The sequence below is a fragment of the Mytilus trossulus genome, chromosome 14, assembly GCF_036588685.1.
Source record: "Mytilus trossulus isolate FHL-02 chromosome 14, PNRI_Mtr1.1.1.hap1, whole genome shotgun sequence".
NCBI lineage: Eukaryota > Metazoa > Mollusca > Bivalvia > Mytilida > Mytilidae > Mytilus > Mytilus trossulus.
In genome coordinates, this window is record NC_086386.1 from 7666654 (window position 1) to 7690889 (window position 24236).

General features: G+C 32.5%; 1 protein-coding gene across 1 annotated transcript; it reads left to right on the top strand.

The window, feature by feature from the left end:
• Nucleotides 1-3409: 3409 nt before the first annotated feature.
• Nucleotides 3410-23000, top strand: LOC134696976 (sterile alpha motif domain-containing protein 9-like). Its single transcript, XM_063558943.1, has 3 exons — nucleotides 3410-3428; nucleotides 4875-11275; nucleotides 20596-23000. Exons 1-3 carry the CDS (start codon nucleotides 3410-3412, stop codon nucleotides 20677-20679), a joined length of 6504 nt encoding a protein of 2167 aa, XP_063415013.1. The 3' UTR covers nucleotides 20680-23000.
• The last annotated feature ends 1236 nt before the right edge of the window (nucleotides 23001-24236 follow it).

Here is a 24236-nt window from a genome sequence, read left to right on the forward strand (position 1 = left end):
TTAGCACAAAGACTAAAAAAAATCTTACCCCTAATTATATATAGAGATCAAAATGATTACGTTAAAAATCAAAATATAGGACTCAACGTACGCCAAATTCAAGATATTATAGATTATGCTGAAAATTTTAATATTAATGGAGCTATACTATTTATTGACTTTTCTGAAGCGTTTGATTAACTCGAATGGGACTTCATGCTGGAATCATTAAAAAAAATTGGATTTAATAAATCTTTCAAATGTGGGTCAAAACACTTTATTTTGATATAAAAGGATGTATTTTAAATAATGGGTGGATTTCTGAAACCTTTGGGATTCAATGGGGAATTCGACAAGGATGCATTTAAGCGCGTTATTGTTTGTTTTAGCTGTTGAAATACTGGCTTGTAGAATAAGATTTAATAATGATTTGAAAGAGATACAAATAAAAATTGATAAAAAAAACTCCCAGCCTAAAAATCTCACAGCTAGCAGATGATACAACTCTCTTTTTAAGATTAAACATGCACTTAATTTAATAGAAACTTTTAGATCTTTTCGGGACTTAAACTCAAAAGAATCAAAACAGAAGGTATATGGTTAGGTAAACTAAAACACTGCAAAGATAAATTTGAAAGTATCAATTGGAAAGATAAGGTGAAAAGTCTTGGCATTTATTTTGACCTTAACAAATAAGAATGTGAAACACTAAACATAGATAGACAGTTTGAAAAATCAGAAAGGATACTTAATGATTGGAAGAAAAGAAAATTGAGTATGATAGGACAAATAACTATAATTAAAACACTAGTTATTCCCAATATAACATACGTTGCTTCATTGATAAATCTAAGCAGTGAAATTATTAGTCAATGGGAGGGTGGTAGCGAGAAAGTTTAACGACCAGGAATCTGATGTACAGTAGTTGTCGTTTGTTTATGTAATATATACGTGTTTCTCGTTTCTCGTTTTGTTTATATAGATTAGACCGTTGGTTTTCCCGTTTGAATGGTTTTACACTAGTAATTTTGGGGCCCTTTATAGCTTGTTGTTCGGTGTGAGCCAAGGCTCCGTGTTGAAGGCCGTACTTTAACCTATAATGGTTTAATTTTTAAATTGTTATTTGGATGGAGAGTTGTCTCATTGGCACTCACACCACATCTTCCTATATCTAATTAAGAAACGATTCTTCGTTACATTTGTTGTTTTTACAGTGATATTAAGATGATAACACATCATTGACTGCTGTTCCCTTATTTTTGACATTTTTACTCTTTGAGTATGTTTGTTTTGTTCATTCATCGTTGACAATGTAATGGAATTTGATACGACTGTCATAAAAGTGAGAGGCTTAGCTAGCTATAAAACCAGGTTCAATCCACCATTTTCTACATTAGAAAATGTCTGTACCAAGTCAGGAATCTTACAGTTGTTATCCATTCGTTTAATGTGTTTGGACTTTTGATTTTGTCTTTTGATTTTTGATTTTTCTTTTTGAATTTTCCTCGGAGTTTAGTATTTTTGGTGTTTTTACTTTTTATATTGAAGGGGATTAAAAATGACAGATAGTGATGCAAACATTGAGGCTATTAAAATAATTGGAATAAAAGATTAACTGATGAAACTTGCGCTAACTGGAAAATCATACCTACTTTTAATTTAATATTTAAAATTGGTCTTCATACTCATAATTCACTAGAAAACCTTAAAAACTTACCTACATTTTACTTTGAAATTTTTAAATGTTGGATTAAAAAAAGAGGAGGAAAGACAAAAGTACCTGATAATTATAGGGATATAAGAAAGCAAGTTATATGGACAAACTAATATATAAAAATATGTGGTAAAGTTTATATTATAGTCATTGGGTAAAGAAAAACATATTTTTTGTTTATGATGTAATTGATGATTAAAGAGACATTTCTCATAAAATATTAGATAAACTTAAAAAGAAAAAAAAATTGGATCGCTGAATTATGTTCTCTTTGAAAAGCTTCACCCAAAAGTTGCATCCAAAAATTAAAGAGCAATATATCAAAACATACTACAATCAACATAACACAAGACATTAAAATGTGTTGTAATGGATTGTATTACAATCTAGACAAAATTAAGTTTAAAGAAATTTATATATTATAATCATGTCAAATAAAGAGCGTCCAGTAGGTTTTTGCTCATGGAAAAAACAACTTTCAGGTGAAAATGTTATATTTTTCATTAAGAAAAATTTAGCTTTTACCTTTCTTTTTTTAAAAGATAATAATTAAAAATGTTTAGATGGAAACTACTGCATAATATTTTAGCTATTTATCTTAATCTGTATCGCTGGAAGGTAGTTAATAGTGAAAACTGTGAACTATGTTTCAAAGCTGATAGCTATAATCATTTTTTCTTTGACTGCACTGTCAAATCCGGCTGATTTACTGTAAATTTGTTCTGTGTAGCTTGTACGGTATCTACTACCGACTTCTTGCTGTGCAATAGTGGATAAAACTATGGCTTCATCTGTGTACCATTCGGGCCAATTGTCTTCTACTGTGAGCCAATCTGGACAATGCATCCAAAGTCGGTTGTCTTTTAATTTGTCTATGGTTATCCCTCTTGACAGTAAATCAGCCGGATTTGACTCACTTCGACAGTATCGACAAGTCAACTCTTGTGGTACCTCTGTAATTTCTTTAACGCGGTTTGAAATAAATGTTTTAAAAGTTTTCTTTGAACTTAACCAGGTCAAAACCATCTCCATAAAACTGCACGGATTATCTGCAAAGTATTCCTAATGTGTTCTTAAAGTCTGCGCCCAATTACGGCAGCCATCAACTCTAATATGGGTATTGTCAGTTGTTTCAGAGGTGCAACTCTGTTCTTTGCCATTATTAAGAAACTTTTTTCCGTTTGCAACAATATACGCGCATGGGCCGTAGGCTTTCGTACTAGAGTTCGTGAATACATGTATAATGTTGTCGTTGTTTGTGTCTGAACTTTCATCAAAGTAATGTCGGGGTACAACTGTCGTTGTGGCTTCCTGTATATCCTTTCTGATATTCAACCATTATGTGATCAGGTAGTAATTCATCCCAGTTGAAGTTTTTATCCCATATGTTTTCTAAAGTTCTGTTTTCTTCTGAGTGACTACATCTTATAATGTTTAAATTTCCAGGTAAGCCGCTTCGGAACTTTGTTGAATTTCTTATCATTGAAATTTTCATTGATTAATTCCAATGCTGAGTTGGAGACCAAAGCTTGTATAATAAGTTCGTTTAAAAGATAAATAAGTTTACCCAGATCGTATCACAATATCCGGACTCGGCAACATCACCGTAAAATATCAGGATGTGCTATTTAGTTTTGAACAAATTTTCTACAGGTACATCCAAACTTTACTGGTGGTAAGCGAATGGTCTAAACGTAAAGTTATGGTTAGTAGAAAATGGGGGTTAACTCTGGAGGTTAGTTTTTCTTTGTCGATTTCCGTGCAGTAAAAGTTTTATTTGAGCCAAACCGCTTGTCATTGCGTTGATATTGATAAAAATAACAACATAATATCTTTCCAATTTTTGTACATAAGACATTCAAAAATTCGAGCACGATGGTCGTAAAAAAACAATCAACATGTTTAGGGTGGTCGTACCGTTAATTGTGACGGGAGAAACTCTTTATTAAATAGGATCGTATAAGGCATGCCATGAGTTTAAAACGTGTCTTTTATTATATGAATATAATTTAATTTTAGATGTAACGCATCTTCTGATTGGCTGACGTTGTTTTATTTATCAGCTCACAGACATAATTGTGTCATATGACCGTTACTTCATCAACGTTTTTTCATGATTTACTCCGGTTTTAAATGGAATAAAGAATTAAATTACAAGGAATTACTGTAATATTTTTTCTTGACTGTTGAAATAACATTAAAAAAATGCGATGCACTCTATAGAATAACCCACTACGCGGGCTATTCTGTGTGCACCACACTTTTTAAGTTATTTCTTCATAGACAGAAAAAAAATATTACAATCATTTCTTTAATATAATATGAGACAATTGTGAAGTTTTTGGTTTTACATAAAACGCATAATAAAGCAATTAACATCCGTGTAACACTTATGAATTCAAAATGTTTAAAAGTTTTCAAATTAATTTTTTGGGGAATTTTTTATTAAACTTTTTCAAATATCAAAGAGGGGTAGCTGTAAAGTGCGAAACGAAAGAAACGTACAGTAGTACATATATTAACACTCAATCCTAACATACTATTTTCGCTTACTGTGAGTTGATCTTCACTGTTACTACTAAATGATGGGCGTTTGCAAAACATCAGAACTGTGCATGTTTTATAATTCCTTAACTTAATTTCTGCATACCATTATCAGAGTAATAAATAATATTGGTTATAGTAAATCATATATGACATCCGAGTTTATTTACATGGTTATGTGCAAAGTACTTTTGAAATACTTATCACAGTTTGTCTGTAAGCCAACATTCATTATCAATGGTAGACAGTTGATGATGCAAAATTGTAAATTTTTAAATCGTTCCGAGTCTTAAATAAGATGCTTAAAATAAAAATGACAAATTTATTTGTCATTTACAAAAAAATAATGTTAATTCTCCAAATAACATTTGTTTACGATTTTATAGAACAGTTCAAATAAAATTCAGTTCAAGAGAAGTCCGGGAAGACTTGATCCAAAGTCTAAATTATATGTGAATATATATATAAGAAGATGTGGTATGCGTGCCAATGAGACAATACTCAATCCAAGTCACAATTTGTTTAAGTAAACTATTTATATCAAAGTACGGTCTTCAACACGGAGCATTTGTTCACACCGTACAGCTTATTTTGCTTATAATCATACATTGACTTTGTCTAACTATTTTCTTTACAGGTGAAGTTATGGCAATATCAAAAGATTCTTCAGTTGATAACATGGCAGAATGGCTTAAAAATGTTGTAGGAATGACAAACAACGATTTTGACAAATTTCCCATGTTTAAATATTTTGATGGCGAAGCACTTTTCTTGTATAGAGATACAGGATACCGTGAATTAGAATCAGACCTTCAAATACCCATTGGGCTTGCAAGAAAAATTTTACTCCTCCGCAATTATTCTGAAATAAACCACAAGTCAATATTTCAAGATTGGACTACTGAAACTGTTGGAGGATTTATACGAGAAACAGTAAATACATGCAATGAGGATATTGATAATATTTGCCGACTTATTACCGAAAAATGCATTGATGGCATCGTATTTGCCTCCTATTCTAACTCTACAGAAATGCAAAACGACATACACGAGAGACACGCATTTGGCATTATATACAGAAAAGTATTTGCACGAAGGGATAAACTTGTTGAAGAAAGGTTTGCTCATGTTCAAAGTGATTCTGAAATATCACCAGTATCGACTGACAAAAGAATCACGTCACCAAGAAAAGATGTTGCAGAATTTCTACATCAATCTTTAGTTTCAGAAAACCTCGTTCATTCTGACTGTATTCCATGCACATCGAAACCTCTACGCGAACTCGATTCTGAAGTACAAGAAACAAAAGCCAATTTTCCAAATTATATCGATAAAGCTTCTATAAATAATACATTAAGTTTTAATTCTTTACAAGAGGAAAAATTATCCGTTCAGGAATCAAATACATGTGTATCAAATATAATACTTAGCAATCAGCCTTTAGATCAGAACAAATCAACTAACAGTGGAAAATGTGACACTTTAAATCAGATGGACTTAGGTTTACACACGGAACCGCTTCACGAGTCTAAAATATCATTTCCAGAGTCTGCCACAGTAGAGTTAGAAGAAAATGAAAGGGTACAAAACGAATTGGTTCGTATCTCAGGGTCAAGTCCTCTCCAATTATCAAGAAATGTTCGTATCCTTTCATCACCATACCTGGAGAACTCACTTAAATTAGAACAAGATACGAATCAAATCGATATCAACGGTTTACCACGTGATATGCAATATTCAGACAAAATAGTTCAATGCGAGGACAATGATACCCTTTATCAATTCAATTCAAGATTAGATGCCCCGAAAGATGTAAAAGATCAAAATAAAAACAATTCACCTAGTGGTTTCGACGAGCAATGGCAATCTTTCTTTACGAAATCTTTACGCTTATACCCAGTTGTTGAAAATCACAACAAAGATGTTAATTGTAAGCTTAATATTATTCACTGCAACTGGACAAAACCAAATGACCTTGAAAAAAGACTATTATTTATTGTTCTATCGGCAGTAAATGATTTTACCTGTGATGGATCAAGAAAAACAATTTGGGACAAAATAGGAAAAAATATGGCAAGTTGGTATCAATACCTATCCGATGCTGACAAATCTATGTTTGAAACAAACAAACAAAAAGATGACTGTTTGCTTTACAAGGGAAAACCAATAGCATTGCCAAAAGCTCCATTGAAGATGCGTTTTATGATGGAAAAAGATGTCGATGAAATGCTTAAATATAGAAACATATTTATGTTGATTGACAAAAACTTACTTACTCCTACCACTGAAGGCTACTGTACTAATTTGGTCAACCCAGACAATGTTAAACATAAAACCATTTACACATTTGGTTTTGATTCAAGTCAAAAATATTGGTTATTTAATCCCTCCGATTATGCATATGGATTTAGACTAAAACAAATACATATAGCTTCATGTGGTGGTGTCGGAATGGTGAATAAATATAAAAAAATCGAACGTTTGGAAAGCAAAGAAGAAATCAAAGATAGCATGATTCTAAACCAATCCAGTCATGAGAATCTAGAGCTAAACATTCAAAGATGTCGTGAGTTTAAAGCAGATGATACGGCTGTGCAATATCATGAACGATGGGTTATGTCTACGGTTGAACACGACGGTGCAGTGTCCTACAGATGCTTTGAATTTAAGTTCGTAACTGATAGTGTATTGAGCAAAGGATTAGTGTGTTTGTCTAGGTTCATTAACAATGAAACAATACGTTTTGCATGTGGTTGTTTGAATGCTCGAAAAAACGGAACTATTATGTTTGGCATAGGTGATACTCAAAGCAAACAATATTTACACGGAGAAGTAGTTGGATTTCCTATTACAGGGTTTGAACGTGACGTTCGAATGGAACTAACAGAGTCGTTACGACTTGGAATCAAGCATTGCTTTGAAAGTCATCACCAAAGGGTAGTGCTTAAATGTATAGGAAATCCTGTTTTTGTTGAAGTTATTGCAGACCTGCCGTCTTGTAAAAAATTTGTTGTTGAAATTGATATTGAACCATCGTCATATTTTTGTAAAGACGAGTGCTTTAAAGTAAATAGAAGCAAACTGCCTAATCTTGGTAATATAAAAAAGATAGAGAAAGAGTTCACTTGTTTTGTTCGAGAAGATACTGGTACAGTGCAAAAAGTTAAACAAGAACTAGATTTGTTTGTACGAACGGAACTTAAAGACATCATTCGAAAGAGGGAAGAAGACGAAAAACAAAATCTAAATACAGATTTATACGAACAATCTGAATTACCGATGGACAAACTTAGAAAACGGTTGTGTAATGGTTCTGATAAATTTGACCAATCTGTATGGCCAATTCTTATACTTAATAAACCAACCGATAAACAGAGGCATAACATCCAATGGATTCGTTCGTTTAAATTTATCAAACATTTTACTTTTCATGCTGTATTTGACTTTGATGATTGTTCCAACAAAGATGGTTTATGCTCTTGTTTGCGAAATGAAGAGAAGTCGATTTTATTAGACGAAGAAATTTTCAAGGAATTCTCTGGACGAAAATATGAACTAGCAACTAAACTTGGAATGCCACATGAAATGAAGACTGTTTGGATTTTCAGTAATGGAAGATCTGATCTCCGACCACCAAAGTTTCATTTAAATGGTACTGACTGGACAAATGTTTATTCTGCAGGAATAAGAGACGCTGTAATATTTTTCAGTCAGAAAGAAATAATCCCGCCTGGTAGAGCAGTTGTCATTATGTTACTGCTTTCCACCGATTTCGATGGATTGACTGAAACTTTTCGTGAAATTGTTGTACGATTTGGATGGAACCAAATAATAGTTGTAACGCTTGATGACATATTAGAAAGGTTTATTCAAGAGTTCAAGGAAATGGAAGACAACATCAGAAAATACAGCGTTTATGGAAAAGGTCTGACATGGGAACATGTGAACTCTACTTTTCTTGAAATAGCCGGTTGTGAAGAAGAAAGTACAATACATATTATGACGTCGAGTGGAGTAAGCGTGTCTGCTGATGAAAAATTTGTTGAAACATTGAGTGAGATACACATTTTAAGCTCCAAACAGTGCGAAAACAAAAAGTTTAAAACTAGGCAGGAACGCTCAAAATTCGCTTTAGAAAAAGAGATTCAATTTTACAAGGGTAATAAAGTTGATTGGTTCAATTTTCACTTTCAGGATCAAGTGTTAAAACGACATTGTTTTGAACGATTAAAACGGACAATTGCAGATATTCTTCGAACAACACCAACAAGTTACAGACAAAATAGACAGAATAAAATTATTTCAACGATTGTTATTCAACACGAACCAGGGGCTGGTGGTAGTACATTAGCGCGACATGTTTTGTGGGAATTTCGTGCACTTTACAGATGTGCTATAGTTAAGAAAATTACAGAAAGAACAGCCAAAAATATTCTATCTTTTTGGCAATATAAAGAAAATTATTATTCGAAGCCTCTTTTACTCTTGATAGACGATTTGCAGTGTTCTGAATTTTCATTTGAGGACTTAATGCGCCAAATTTATATTGAATACAGATCAAATTTTGTCAAAGAAGGTTTGGTATGTTGTTTTCTCTTATGCCAGAGAGAGGAACAAATAACAGAACTTTCATCTTTAAATAGTCCCACATATAGTAATACTGGGGATGTTATTGAACACTTGAAGCAGCAACTGACGAGTGAAGAAGTTGATTGGATGCATGAAAAGTATGAAAAAATGGAAAGTACTGAGTCGGAGTATAAACCAGAATATTTAATATCCTTTATGATTTTAAGAGAAGGATTCAACCAAGATTATATTAAAAACACGATAAAGCGTTTTCTGACACAGCTTGATTTTAGATCAAACGAGTTTGAGTTGCTTGAATATACATCATTATTATCATCATACGTCCCAACTTCTAAAAGAGGCCCCAGTGCTTTCATACCTCTAGAATGTTGTGATGACATTATGGGCCTGCGGACCACTAAGACGATGTATTGGGAACAAACTATGTCAGATGTGTTGAAAATATTTCTTATCATAGAACCAAAAGAGACTGCGAGTGGAATGCAAATACGAATGGCTCATCCCGCTTTAGCAGAGGCTGTACTAAGCGAAATTTTGGAAAACAAAAGCCTTTCCTTAGGTGCACTGACATTGAGGTTCTTAGACAGTTCAATAATCCAGAGTCAAACACATGCGAGGGGAATGATTATCGATTTCACAAAAGAAATGCTAAAGAGACGGCTTAAAGAAGAATATAACGACAGTAGAACAACACTATTTTCTCCTCTAATTGAAGAAATATGTAAAAAAGAATCATGGACCGTTGCTGTTGATGTATTAAAAAGGGGTCTAGACAAGTTTAAAGACAGTTATATAGCGCAGGCGCTTGCTAGATTGTGTGTGAAGTATAAGGATTTTGATAACGCTGAAATATGGGCAAGGCAGGCCATAGAGATGTCCGTAAATAATATAACAGCATGTAGCTTTAGTCATTACACGCTTGCAACCGTCTTAGAAGACAAGTTTAAGCATGATACCAAAGCGTTAGATAAAATCAATCCTCAGGAGGCAGTGCAGTACATTTCGCTAATATTAGACGCTCTAGATCATTTCCTTGAAGCAAGTCGTCTCAAAGTTGGCACTGAAGGTCATTTATTGTATCCAATTCAAGGTGTTATTAAAACTATTATAACATGTGCAAAATTTATAAGCAACCATGTAAGATTTTCAAATTATGTCGATATAAAAAAATATTTGACATGTTCAGAATTCTCCCCCGAGGAAATCAATGATGTATGGGAAAAATTTAGACCAAAATTTTTAGCGTTAATAAATCATGGAGAAAGAGCATTTGCCAAATTTGAGGAATGCCTATGTTTTAACACGACATTTTACGCACATGATAGTACTGTATCGACCAATAAAAAGTCGCGTGAGCACCGTCTGTACAGAAATCTTCAATTCAAATATCCAGATCTGTTCAATGACTTTCGATCCTTCTTTGGAGCTACTCCAGAGGAATGTCCTAAATCACAGATGCCGGAAGTAATGAACAATTGGCACAGACGACGTTTGCTGCAACTTGGTGGTACTACGTATATGAATATTTGTAATATTTTACGCCAAATACGAAAACGCTCATATCAGTTTTCTGCAGCCGATGCAGTACAACGATGTATTGAAATAAAAGATCATTTAATAAAAATTACAGACCGCCAATCAAAAGATTTAGCAAATTTAGTATCAGTTAATATTGTTCTTGGTCTGTTAGGAGGAAGAAATAGAGATTCTGCAGATAACATACTTGAGTACTGTAAGCAAATCATAAAAATGAAACGAGGATATGAAGACATTGCACATTTTTTCATTTGCATACTTTTGTGGCCATCAAATAGCATAGATGTAGTTTACGACGACGACCTTTTCTATGACAGTTTGAAATATCTTCATCTTGATCGGGAAACAAAGCATGGAAGATCCCGTGTAGCGAATTATCCAGTAATGAAAGAAGAGAAAAATATAACTCAGGCTACCACCCAATTTTTTCTATCAAAAGGTCGTGGATTTAACTCTATTTGTCATAGATTCGATATTTTCTTTCGTGAGCAACCCGAAACCGAATTCGATAATACAATTTGGGCAAACCAAACCTTAAAAAACAATTTACAACGGTTAAAAGGTCAGTTGAAAATATGTAAAGGAAAATGCCATATTCGTATGATCAATGATAAAACATCTCCTTTCGATGATCGTTACATCGAAATCAGAAAGATCAGAAGCGGCAAAAAAGAGTTTCTTTCTGAAGAAGACGTTCATTTTTATTTGGGATTTAGTATAGCAGGACCAATTGCCTACAATGTACAACCTGCCCGTTATGAAACAGAGTTAGTATTGGCTGTTGAACCACAAGTACAAGACAAAGTGGAAGAATATTTAGAAAGATCTCAGGAATCTTTGCAACAAACCTTGAATAAAATTAGTGATCTGAAAAGTAAAAAAAAAAATGGACGACGAATTTCAGCTAGAGATGTAAGTTTTTAAAATATCTTAATTCCTAGTATTTCGCTATTATTGATCTATAAATGTTTATGATATCATTTGTAATTGTCCGACCGTTATACCTATTCTTAAAAAAAAGAAAGTTTTTTTTAAATCATAAGAATTTTAAAATTATGAATTAATCAAAAAACATCTAACGATATTCAATCATAACTCTACCTATTATAAGTGTGAATATATATGTTTGTTTCCACAAATTCGATACAATTTTTTATACAAATGTAAAATGGAGACATAAAGTGTTTAGCAAGAAGATAGTGTGCATGCAGAAATTATGGAGATAAATCTGCATAAAATGTATAGTTAAAACGGGGTATGGCTATTTATGAGAATTTAAAAATATTAACAAGTTTTTTTCTAGTATCATCGAAATAACCAAAGGAACAGTTACGGTTTTCCCAGTGAATATTTTACCATCTTTAAATTTCAATAAGATTTTTGTTTTAAGTTATAATTCTACAAGACAAGTCAATAGTTTTGTCATCAAGAATATCGGAGCAGATTTAAAAGGTTTCGAAAAATCTATAACTTGGATTCTTTAGAGAGTTTGTAGAGTACCATGCCATGTCTGTTTAAAATGGTCAGTGAATCTTAAGTCAATGGTATAAAACATCCAGTTGTTACTACAAATAATAGTATTATATATATGTGATAGTTGACATAAGCAAGCTCTTAATTTACATTATCACACTATGATATGTCTCCGTTGTAATAATTGGTGACAAGTTTTAACAGAATAACAAAAAGTTTATTTTCTTCGTTGGATATAAGATTTGCTCACTAAGGCCACACCAATTTGATTTACAGTTCTTGGGATTTTCCCACTCCTGTTTTTTCGAAATCAAGTTTTTCAACAAAAACTACCACTTCCGTATTTTTTTAGTCCACATGCCGCTCCGAAATTAGTCTTGCCTTGACATTTTTTTTTGTCACTGACGCGTTTTTCCCCTGCAATCAAACGCACGTGTGATCAATCAATAAAAATTGTGAGTGCCGTGGTGTAGTGGTTAATGCAATGGACTACTAACACAAAGTTTCCTGGTTTGATTCCCGTTCGGGATGAAAATTTCAGGAACTCAATTTTCGGCTCTCCTTTGACACCATTTGCGAGTATGGTCTTGAGGAAACGATGATAGTCCGTCGGAAGGGGACGATAAATGGCTGATCCGTGTTAGGAGAGAGCCATATCTCTTGCACGTTAAAGACGCCCTTGTAGATTTCGAAAAAGGGTAGGCTAATGCCGCTACAAGACAGCACTCGCACCCGCAAAGTGGAAAGGGATTAATATAAGTTGCAAAACTTGTTTCCCAATCCACTATAAATAAATATGTTTAAACTAATCAATAAAAAGTGAAAGGAAATATAAGAATCAAAATGTCAAGCCATCAGTTGTTGTGGTTTCGGCTCAATGCCGAGGACAGGCAATCATTGACCAAATGGCTATCCGTTGTTCGTCATCATTTACATGATTTTTATGAAGCCAAAAGGGTAAAGTCTGTTACTGTTTCGATATCAAACACATACAAATTTGTCAACAGCCGTCGGCATCACATGGGTCTGGGGCTTGTCTGGCAAAACAACCGTTTGACTTCAGAGTAATTTTGGACTACACCTATCAATGTTGGCACCGACATAAATATTTCTGTGTTGGGATAGTTTAACTGTAAATTTGTGAATTTTGACATACATGTAGATAGAACACCCTCCGATCCAAACAATAATTTAAATGATTTACCCACAGGTCCCCCTTAAAAATGTGTTAATGAAAAAAACAATAGAACTTCCTAAAAAACCTTACAAAATCATGTGAACAGGGCAAGGAGACATTGATAGGCCCAGAGAAACTGGTGTGTGACCTCATTGACCTGGCTAGCAAAAAGCTTTGAAGTTAGTGGTATGTATACCACATCCATATAAAAGACTGCAATCTACTATGAAATATGTCAAAATCCTACTAACAAAATAAAATCTAATCGATATTAGAAATTTATTTATTCCCAGAGTGCATCTTACAATGAACAGTAGTAGCTAGTTTTGAGGAGAACACATATCCTTCTGTTTGTCTTTTAGTTTCCAAGCACAGCTCTTAATATAACAATAAGGAGATGTGGTTAATTGCCAATAAGACAACTATCCACCAAAATTCAAAAGAAGTAGATGCAAGCAATTATAGGCAACCAAAAATGCTTCAACCACGAGAAAATCACATGTTCCAGAATTATTTGTATGGAGGCAGGAAGGCACTTTTATTAAAATTTGATGGATGGTATTTAAGAAAGATTGCTTGAATATTTAAATGAAATATCCAATTTAAAATGTATGCATGGTGGGGTCAAATAAAAAGCGCCTTCCTTCCCTCTCACCCCTCCCCCATTACATTTATTTTTGGAACAGCCCTTAGTGGAATTTAACCTTAAACATTGTCAAAAAAGGCTATTCATCAAAAAGTTACAAACTGAAAGTATCAATTTAATAATTGTCATGTGTTTTGCATGCTCTTTACATTTGTGAAGGTCATTAGTATTGCCATTTCTTAGTCACATTTAAGAGTTTTTTTTCAAATATTTGCTTCTGCAAGGTAAAAGAGTTTTCAGTTGTTTGCTTAATAGAGTCAGAATAAAGTATTCAAATGGGATAACATGCCTTATGCATCAAAACATCAGTGTTTTTCCTTCTTATTCTGTTTGCTAAAATTAGCATGTAACAAGTAAAAAAAAAGATATCTCTCGCTCCTCTTGCAGACCACTCGCCAGTCGAAAACTCATTTTCAAGATTTTTTTAAAAACAAAAAAAAAATCGCTCACTCGCCCCATATTTTTTAGAGCAAATGTCCGAAGAACTATTTATCAAATTGGCGTGGCCTAATTAATAGTGTTTAATCAAATATCCAGTATGTAGCGACAAAGATTTAAATAATCATGAAGTCGGATGTTGGTTTTATGTAGGTTAAGCAGTAGTATACAAATTTAGATGAAAACGTAATACAATAAAGTGTTACCCATTATATAGACTTCACATCAATACAACAATACTGCCTTAACTACTTTGTCAAATAATTTTGGTCGACATTTGTCTTTCACCTTGTGATATCTCGGAGTATCCCCTTTTATAACATTGTACATAGGACTTGTTGCTGACATAGCTAGTACCTTTTCCGTTTCTATGAAACTTCCTGTTCATGAAAACAAACAAGCTTAGTCTATGGAAGAAGCGAGTCTATATAAACTTTTCTTATATCAACGAGCGATATTGTCTTATATCAACGAGTTGCATTGTGGGAAATTTCAGACGAATGTTAGCATTTGTACGAAGAAAGGCAGATTTCTCGTTATAAAGTAATCACAGGGTGATATTTAACACGACATACATCTGCTGTATAATTTCCATGAATTATTTTATGTTTTAACAAGCAAGGTGTATTTAAACGTTACAATTGAAATGTTGAATAAATGAAACATAAATGCACTACTTAGTATTTATCATTTGTAGATGTACACATTCAATAAATGTCATGTAGCAAATTCAGTGGAATGCAATTGAGATGAAATCAATTGTTTTCTAAGCCAAAATCACCTACAAGTCAAAGATACTGCTACATTTTATTATATCAATGCGATGTTGTCTTATATCATAGCGATGTGTTGTTAATATCAAATTTATGAATGCGATACTTTTTTAATATAACTGCTATAGTTTTCTCATATAAAACATACATCGGAAATCAAAAATCTTGTCAAACAGAACATGTATAAATTTATTATTAACATAGAAAAAAAACATTGAAAAGGAAAACAGTTCTTTTTGGATATCAAAGACTTTACTCGTTGGTAAATCGATATCTCTAAGAACACAATCAGCTCGCCGCGTGGACGCTGTTTTACATCGCGATGACCGTGAGGGCATTCCGAAGTATTGTTGCCACAGAGATTTGACTTTCGTTTTGACTAGTTACCGATCGTATAAATACGCGAACATTTTTTAGTGCTAAAAACAAATCCGTATCATTTGTTATCAATTCATTTCTTCAATGAATACTATAAAAATCGTTCTTGTAACTAACATCATAACTGTCGTTTCCGTTAAAGCTTCAGAAGTGTTCTTGTTCATATTGCACTTTACAAAAGATTCAGCACCAAAATGACGTTTTGGGAGTATTTATAAGGGGAAATTTTAAAGATGTATAGATATAAGAAGATGGTGCATGAGTTCGAATGAGACAACTTTCCATCAAATTCATAATTTGTTTCAAGTAAACCATTATAGATCATAGCAGGGCCTTAAACACAGAACTTTGGCTCACAGCAAACACCACGCTATATAGGAACCAAAAATTACTAGTATTAAACTATTCAAACAGGAAAACCAACGGTCTAAATTGTATAAACAAGGAGATTCAAAAGTACAGGCCATACTTTTTCGAACCAATCTGAACGAGGACAGTATGATTCATCTGTGTCACAAGTTAGTTTCATTGTTATCAATAAAGAATGTCTTCCGTGCGTGCGTTGCGAGCACATCAGATATATATTATTTCGGTGCGTTAATTATAAAATTTGCTATATATGTGAACAATAATTTTGATACTTAGCTGTTTGATTACGACATTGTTTATTAAATCCCATCGGTACTGGCATTTTCAAATTTTGAAAATGATGGATTGAACCTGGTTTTATAGCGCATCTCTCACGTGTATGACAGTCTCGTCAAAATCTGTCATATTTACAACGATGCGTGAACAAAACAGACATAATAGGTAAAATTGACAAAATATGGGTACAGCAGTCAAATATTACTACTAATAAGTACTAATATTGATATAACAAAAACACCGCTATGAGATTTTAAAAGTATCGCATTTATAGTAGAACTAATAGCATTTGTATATTTATGTATATAAGAAAAACACAGCACTTAAAATATTTAAACAATGAGTTTTAAAATTAGTATTTTCTTAATTTTTGTTGCCGAAAACAACATTTTCCGCATGGAATGTCTGCATATTTACAATTGATATTAGACAATTTATCATATACTTAGACTACATTTGTAAATAACATATGATTTTTACTGTATGATAATACCATAAAATTAACGTAAATTCCATATTTTTCGAATTGGTCCTTAGCGGGCTGATATGAAAAGTTTATCACATGCTTCGATTGTTATCGCATGCCTTTCCGTAACGTTATTACATGGCATTCCGGTGATACTCGGCAAATTCCGGAAAATACACATCAATGCTACATTTTCAGTGAAAACCATTACAAAGTAGTGTACAAAACAGTCATTTGGATACTGGAAAGTATATTTTGTGAAATAATAATAATAAAAAAAACAAACAAACAAACAAACAAATTATTAAATAAGTGCATTGTTTAAAAGTTTCAAACATAATTCAGAAAGTTACTTTAAAAAGTTGCCAAACAGTCTTCATTATGTGTATTGTTAACTTTTGTTTGTTTTTGTCGATTCGTCCATATTAAAATATGTTTCTCCTCTGTTGAGGCAAATGATAGAAAAATTTCATATCGAATGTACTAAATTTGGGGTCCGACGTCCGTGAACTTTTCAATCTTTGAACTTCTATTACAGAACCATGTAAAAGGATCAATATATGCATCATTCATTTTTCTCCGTTGTTGAAGCATATGATAAAAAGATCATAACATGTCATTTTTCATATCGCATGTATTATCAGCTCTCGATCAATATCAGCCCTCGAACCATGCGGCTCTTGGGCTGATATTGAACCTAGGGCTGATAATGCATGCGATATGAAAAATGCCATGTAATAATCTGATAATATCGCTATAACGTCACGCACGCTGTTCCTACAACCTCTATGTTTTAAAACAAAATCTTCGAAATTTCCTCCGCAAAACAAAATAAACTGTTAACAAACACTAACCACTATAAAAACTAATTCAGTATATGTTATACTTTATGTTTTTATGGCTCTTGGTTATATGCTTAGTAATATCTAGTATATTTGAGGATTAAAACAACAAAGCTATGTGAAAAAAACGGATGTCCAACGTTACATTTTTGAACAACTGTCTTATCTCTTATGTATAGTGATCATATTTCTTATTCTCTGATCTTCCCGAAACTTGGCAGAAGCAACGGAGTGGGTCAGATCTTGGTTAAATTAAAGCCGTTCTTTTGTCGAATTTCCTTTGACTCGGTGGTTGCATATTAAGCTGGAATAAGAAAAATGTCCAATGACGTTTTTCGTTGACTTAACGGCTGAAAGGTAGTTTTAGATGTAGACATAGCTCAAAATTTCTAAAAATTGTGAGATAATTATACCATCTACCGAAAGAACAAACATTTGCCTCTTTGTTCGTGAGTTCAAAAATTGTAGATTCTATAAACCCATCACTACACAGTCGTTTTTCAAGCGGTAGCCATTTTGTCCAAGTTGATATTTTATTTGTCCAAGCAATTAATGTGAGTTTTTTACCTGATATTTCAATAAGTAATTTGTAATTTACCAAAACAAAAGTTAGATACACGAAAAGAACATAAAGTCTAGATTATTTTTTTATTAACTGCATATTTGGGTCTTACAGGAATAAAATGCTACGAAACATAACAAAACGGTAGCCATTTTGTCCAAACGTCGAAAAATCCAAACAAACGGGTTTTTTTCGACGTTACATGTGCAAAATTTGTTCAATTGTATATTGAGAAGGGATAGGACCTCGGGAATTCGGGTTTGTAAGCCCGGGATTTCGGGATCAGGACCCTTCCTACCCTCCCTCTATATTCCTGATACTTAAAACGAATCGCGTGGTGAAATTTAAAAAAAAAAGAGCTGGTTGTCGAAAAAAATACCTTACGGTGCATGTTGTGCATGAAACGGAAGTAACTGAAAGACTTATCGGAAACAACGACAAAAACAGTTTCATAATAAATTCATTAAATTCATGGAACCCCGTATTATACGGACGATTCAGGAGAAGATTAGTACATTTTAAAAGCAAGCAACTTCAAATGACTTAATTGGAAAATAATTTTCAAGATCGGGTTATAATAATTTTATTCAATGGTTGTATTTCGACAAGTTACGTGTCAAGCAAATTTTTAATAAAATACAATTCAAATTAATCAAGGGTATATATGGTTTTATTTACTTGCAAAGTGTGGGATATATTTGTATTAGGGTTGAATCAAGATATGAAAAATTTACAATGACAGATGATATGCACCACGCAATTCTAGCAGCCTGTGATTAAAGTTTTGATATAATTTATCTATTGAAAACCGTATACTTTTGTCCCATTTTTCCTTCCTTCGAGTTCATTACTTACGACAATATAACATGGTAAATAGACATCACACAATTAATAGAGACAGATTTGAAATCAACCAACTGCATAAAAAAAAAAGCTAATGAAACTTGCAAATTGAATAAATGAACGTCAAAAGTTTTAGAAAACTCTCTTTGGCGTCGTTGTGTTGTAACGTCGTGTTGTAGGAACATCGTGCACAACGTTTATGTGATATTAGAAAAGTTTTTATCAATTCACTTCTTCCATAGACTGAAGCTAGGAATGTGATTTCTTTTAAAAGAAATCAACTCTCAACTAGATATCAGTATGACTATAAATAATATTTGATAGTAGTAATAAGTAAAAAAATCTATTTTAAGTTTTCTTGGACGTTTACTTTGACTATTATATACTATTACATGATATATTCTTTTTTCAAAGCGTCTATAGTTGTTTTGTAAATCTGTCAGTGTTTCACTTCCGACCTGTTGTAAGCAAAACAAAATCATGTATGACTGCTGTTTTTTTTTTCTTTCTTTCAAATTTGTTAATGTAATACCCAATCTGCCACATTATAGGTAGAATGTTTTGATTTAATGTAAACTGTAACAATAATAACATCGTGTTCTGTTTTATTAGAAACCCCCATACTGTTTTAACACAATTTACCTCATTGTTAGGTTGTTATGTGTTACATTAATTTGTTTATATTTTTTAATCCGTAATTTCACAGGTACTTGTCTGATTGGCTGGTTCGCAGCATCAGTGGTGGTTTTGTTAGTTTATTGCGTGTGATTTTGTGTGACGCTATATGTTACAGAGCAAAACATCAATAACAAAAATCTTTGTATACATAGGAGTATAGGCACGTGATACGTTATAGTTCCCCATACAAGCAATGCTTTAAATTACGAGCACAGAGTGTATGCAAGATGCAGTATGCTCGAGCAGTAAAAACAAAAAACATACAGTACACGATTTCGTTAACAATAAAAAAAAAATGACGATGTGGTATGATTGCCAATGAGACAGTCGTCACAATACACCAAAATGACACAGAAATGTCCAACTATAGGTCACCGTGGACGGTACGGCCTACAGCAATGAGCAAAGCCCATATCAAGTCTTATTTGGACTTGATTTTGCAATTTGAAGAAGAAAATGTGACATGTTAAGTACAGCTATTTGTAAGATCCAGGCAGTGGGTGATTCATGTCTGCCTCAGAACTGCTTTAATCTTTTATATAATAGACAGCTAAGATTGAAATAAAGTTTGCAAGCTTTTTTTTTTTATTTTGCTGAACGGTTGCTATGGAAACATGCAGGCATTTTTTTGAGGAATTTATGATGAAATCATGCATGAAAATTTCAGAAAAGTTGAAAATATGCATTTTTTGGCAAAATTTTTAAAATTTGGTTTACATGCAATCTTAACTAAAAATGATGTTACATATGAACATTAATGAAAAATGCTTGATTCTATTCCTAATCAGGCTCTGAATTGTAGTGAAGCTTAGCTGATTTTTATTTTTTTTTCTATGCTTCACAACCAAAAAATAGAGTGTCCGTTACCATGGCAACCACTCGTATTTTCCCACTCATATTTATTTTTTTAGCAGTATTCAGTTACTCCTTCTTCTATGCCATTTATAGATAAAATCTCAAACCCTCATAAATCACATGTATATGGCTCCCTGCCTGGTTCTTACAAAGAGCTGTACTTAAGACATGAATAACAAAATAGCTATTTGCTAAAACAATTGGCCATGGGATGCACACAAACTAGTTAGAGCTTTGTGTGTAGCGTTTTATTTATTAATAAACATAAGTTCATGCAAATTATTGTCCAAGTTGAAGTATTGAAAGATAAAAAAAAAATGAAGAAATAGTTTTGCAAGTAAGCATCTGTCAAAGTTTAGTATGTAAAATTATATTTGTACTCGTCACCGTGATTTTTTTTATTAATAGTTAGCAGCATATACAGTTTAAATTGATTGTTGTTTTTTTCAATTGCAGGGAGAGCTTCTGAAATATGAAGACGAAATCAGAATGGCATACGAAGTTAAAAGTGGAACAGTCGATGAATATTTTCCATTTTAAGCTCTTGACAGTATATTTTTTCTTAAAAATTTAATGTTTAGAGGGATATGAGTTACTTGTTGGTGTTGATAATACATGCATTTAAGACACGCTTCCTATTCTGAAACTTTTAAATATAGAATGGTGTGTCAAAGACTAAGTGTTCTTTTTAGTTTTAGCACTGTTCTATGTTTTAAATATCAGAAACAATTCTAGGAAAGAAATCTGTTAAAAGGTAGAACAGTTTTAAACGGCATAAATTATAGCAGTTATCCGATGTTTTGTAATTGGGTTGTTAAGAATAATGATACCAATTAAAAAAAAATTGATCAATAGGCAACATAATTAATTTGTTAGTCAAAGTTTGGATTCAAAAAGAGAATATAAAAAATATCAACTAACAGTCTTGAATGTAATTTTAGTTCGTTTTTTTTTTATTTGGGTACATTTTTTTTTATTAATTGTTTATTATTGTAAATGTCTGTGAAAGTGGGCACTGTATTAACACCATCTTTCAGTTCACTTGTTGAGGTAAGACAAGGGGATGTTCTAAGTCCAAACTTACTTAAGCTTTTTATTAACGATCTGCCTCCAAAGTTTGAGACAAGTCCAGATGCTGTTGATATCAATGGGCGTAGAATTGATTGTCGTATGTACGCTGATGACATTATTATATTATCAAACACTAAAAACGGTCTTCAAAACCGACTTGATATATTGCATACTTATTGTATTGACTGGCGTCTAGATGTAAACTTGTCCAAAACAAAAGTTTTATTTTTTAACAAGCCTGGACATTTTTTGAAGGAATCATTTTATTTAGAGACTATAGAATGTGTTAATAAATGTAAATATTTAGGGATAGTCTTTACTTTTGGTGGTCTTTTTCAACATGGGAAAGAAGACTTTTCAAAAAAAATCCTTAAAGGAAAAATTTAAATTACAAAAATCCATGTCAACTTGTAATCCAAGTATTGATACTGCAATTCATTTATATGATCACACAATAAAACCAGTTTTATTATATTGTAGTGAAATTTGGGGTTCATTTAAAATTAACTCTGCTGCATGCAAGAAAAAAAGTTATTATCTATTTGAATTAATCTACATAAATGATTATTTGGAAATATCACATTTCAGATATTTAAAGTATATTCTTGGTGTAAATAAGAAAGCCTCAAATTTAGCAGTGTTATCAGAGGTTATAAGATTTCCTCTTTATTTTTCTGTCATTATATCTATGGTAAAATATGTACACAGGCTTAACAAGTTGGACAAAGGGCTACTTTATGATAACATAAGCATCATAAAGTAGCCCTTTGTCCAACTTGTTAAGCCTAAACATGCTGTGATTTTGTTTTTCTTTTGGCGTGTTTCCATCTTAAATTGGGATTGCACTTAGTTATTTAATTAATTTATATTTTGTGTTATACTTTCGATACATTTTTATTCTATCTTACAGCATCTTACAATTGTCTGTCGGCATAATGAGATCTTTTTTTGTTCGCCAGTATTATTCATACGATTTGAATTTATGATATATATCTTTTTCTTTTCTTAATAGTTTACCTACAGTCGAAAATTTGCAAGACATTAAGAGTCTACTTATTTACCAGTTTTACATTAGACTCAATTTTATTATAGTTTATCACTTAAAAGACTTGATTGTATTACAGTTCTTTACTTGAATAACCGTCCCACTGTTAGTTGCATGTTAGTTATTCACAACTCAGAAACAGATTCAAGAATATCAAAGTTCCCTTAAATTATTTTTTACCTGCCCCCCCCCCCCCTGAAAACCTATCTTAATCTGCCTCTGCTTACATATTTTACTCCAGTGTGAAACATGCAACAATACTTTACCAAAGCAAGCCAGGAAACAATCCATCAACAAGAAAGTAAGTTAATCATTTAACTTCAAAGGGGTATGGTTTTCTTGTCAGAGCGATGTTTTTTTTAATGAATCTTACCCCCAGCATTTTTCACAATTTGAAGTTAAACTTTCGCTCCCGTATGTAAATAACCAGCGCAACGACTTTCATTATCTTTTTTATATATACATTTGAAGACTTCATTTGCACTGTACACACCAATATTCAGTGGTGGATCCAGAACTTTACATTAGGGGAGGGGTGACTGAGCTAAGGAAAGCCCGCTCCAGTGTTCAGCGATTCCCTATATTTTTCCGACGAAAATAACGAGTTTGCTTGATATTGACAAATCAAAAACTCAAGTCACACGGTAATGTTTTTGGAGGCTTAAACCTTTGACATATTGTGTACGTTGAAAAATGAATATATTGAAGACATTTTTGGTTGTTAACATTTACGGTTAACTGGCATATTTTATGTAGAATGTACAACCTGTTTTATTTAAAAATAAAATTATGGTTCCGAAAATTAAGTATATGTTATTTTAACTGTTTTTGAACAGGGCTCCAATTTAAAAAAAAAAATAAGAATTCAGATGATCAAGTTCTTTGAACACAGAGAAAAGGGAAACCAATTAATGACACTGCTATAGTATATCATCTCAGAAATTATTTAAATTATAACCATCAGTATTACAAGGCTATGAAGGATGCATTCACATCTCTTCTGTTATGGATACGTTTGACAAATTCTGTAAAAAAAACGAATTTCTATTGTGGCATAATTTTATTCATACAGATTATTTCTCCTACATATCTTTATTTATTGCTTTCTTTAGTTCAAATCGGAATCTCAGCGTTATAATAGAAAGATTAGGATGTCTCCGCATAAACAGAAGAAACCAATCTACTCCTGCGCACCTGTTTTCAACCCATGATTGTGGCATGTGGCAAGGGTAGAAAAAGCGTCCCAAGCGGAGATTGTCGTGACCTAAACAAAATTTCGTTAGCCACCTTCTTCTATTTATATGGATAGTTGACCTTCGTATGGATAGAAACAAGTGCCTGTGGTTTTAGCGTCTACCACTGGAGGTAGTGAAATTTCATGCTTTGACAGGAGAGCGAAATAAACAGAGGGAGCAATTTTATCGAACCGCATTCCGGACTGAATTATCATAGGTCATGTTCCTTATGTGTATGAGAGACAACTCCAGACCTAATCAATTTGTTTATAAATTCTTTCTTTCTATTTTTTCAACTATAAATAATATTGATGATTTCTAAGAGTTTGTTCCATTCTTCAAAAAGGGAGTGCAATAATCAAGTTAAGTTTGTAGTAACAAACAAATCTTCAGATGAAAGATTCCAAACAAATTTCATTTCATCAGATAACTTTGATTTTTTCTTGGAATTTAGAATTTGAATAAAACAAATGTTGAGATTAACAATAGAACTTGTATTATAAAGTTGGGAACTTCTTTTTTATGACAGAAACTACTTCACATTTAATATTTATAGATTCTTCCAGTCGAAAATATTTTTTATGCTGCAACTAGTTGTGTTTATTTCCTAAATATAGTAACATAACATAGCTATATTTTATATAATATCAATTTCATCATGGACCACTTTCCCCACAATCAGAGGTGCATTTAGGGATGAAAATAAGTTTGACATTTGTGATACGATTAAAAAAGCTGTATTTTTA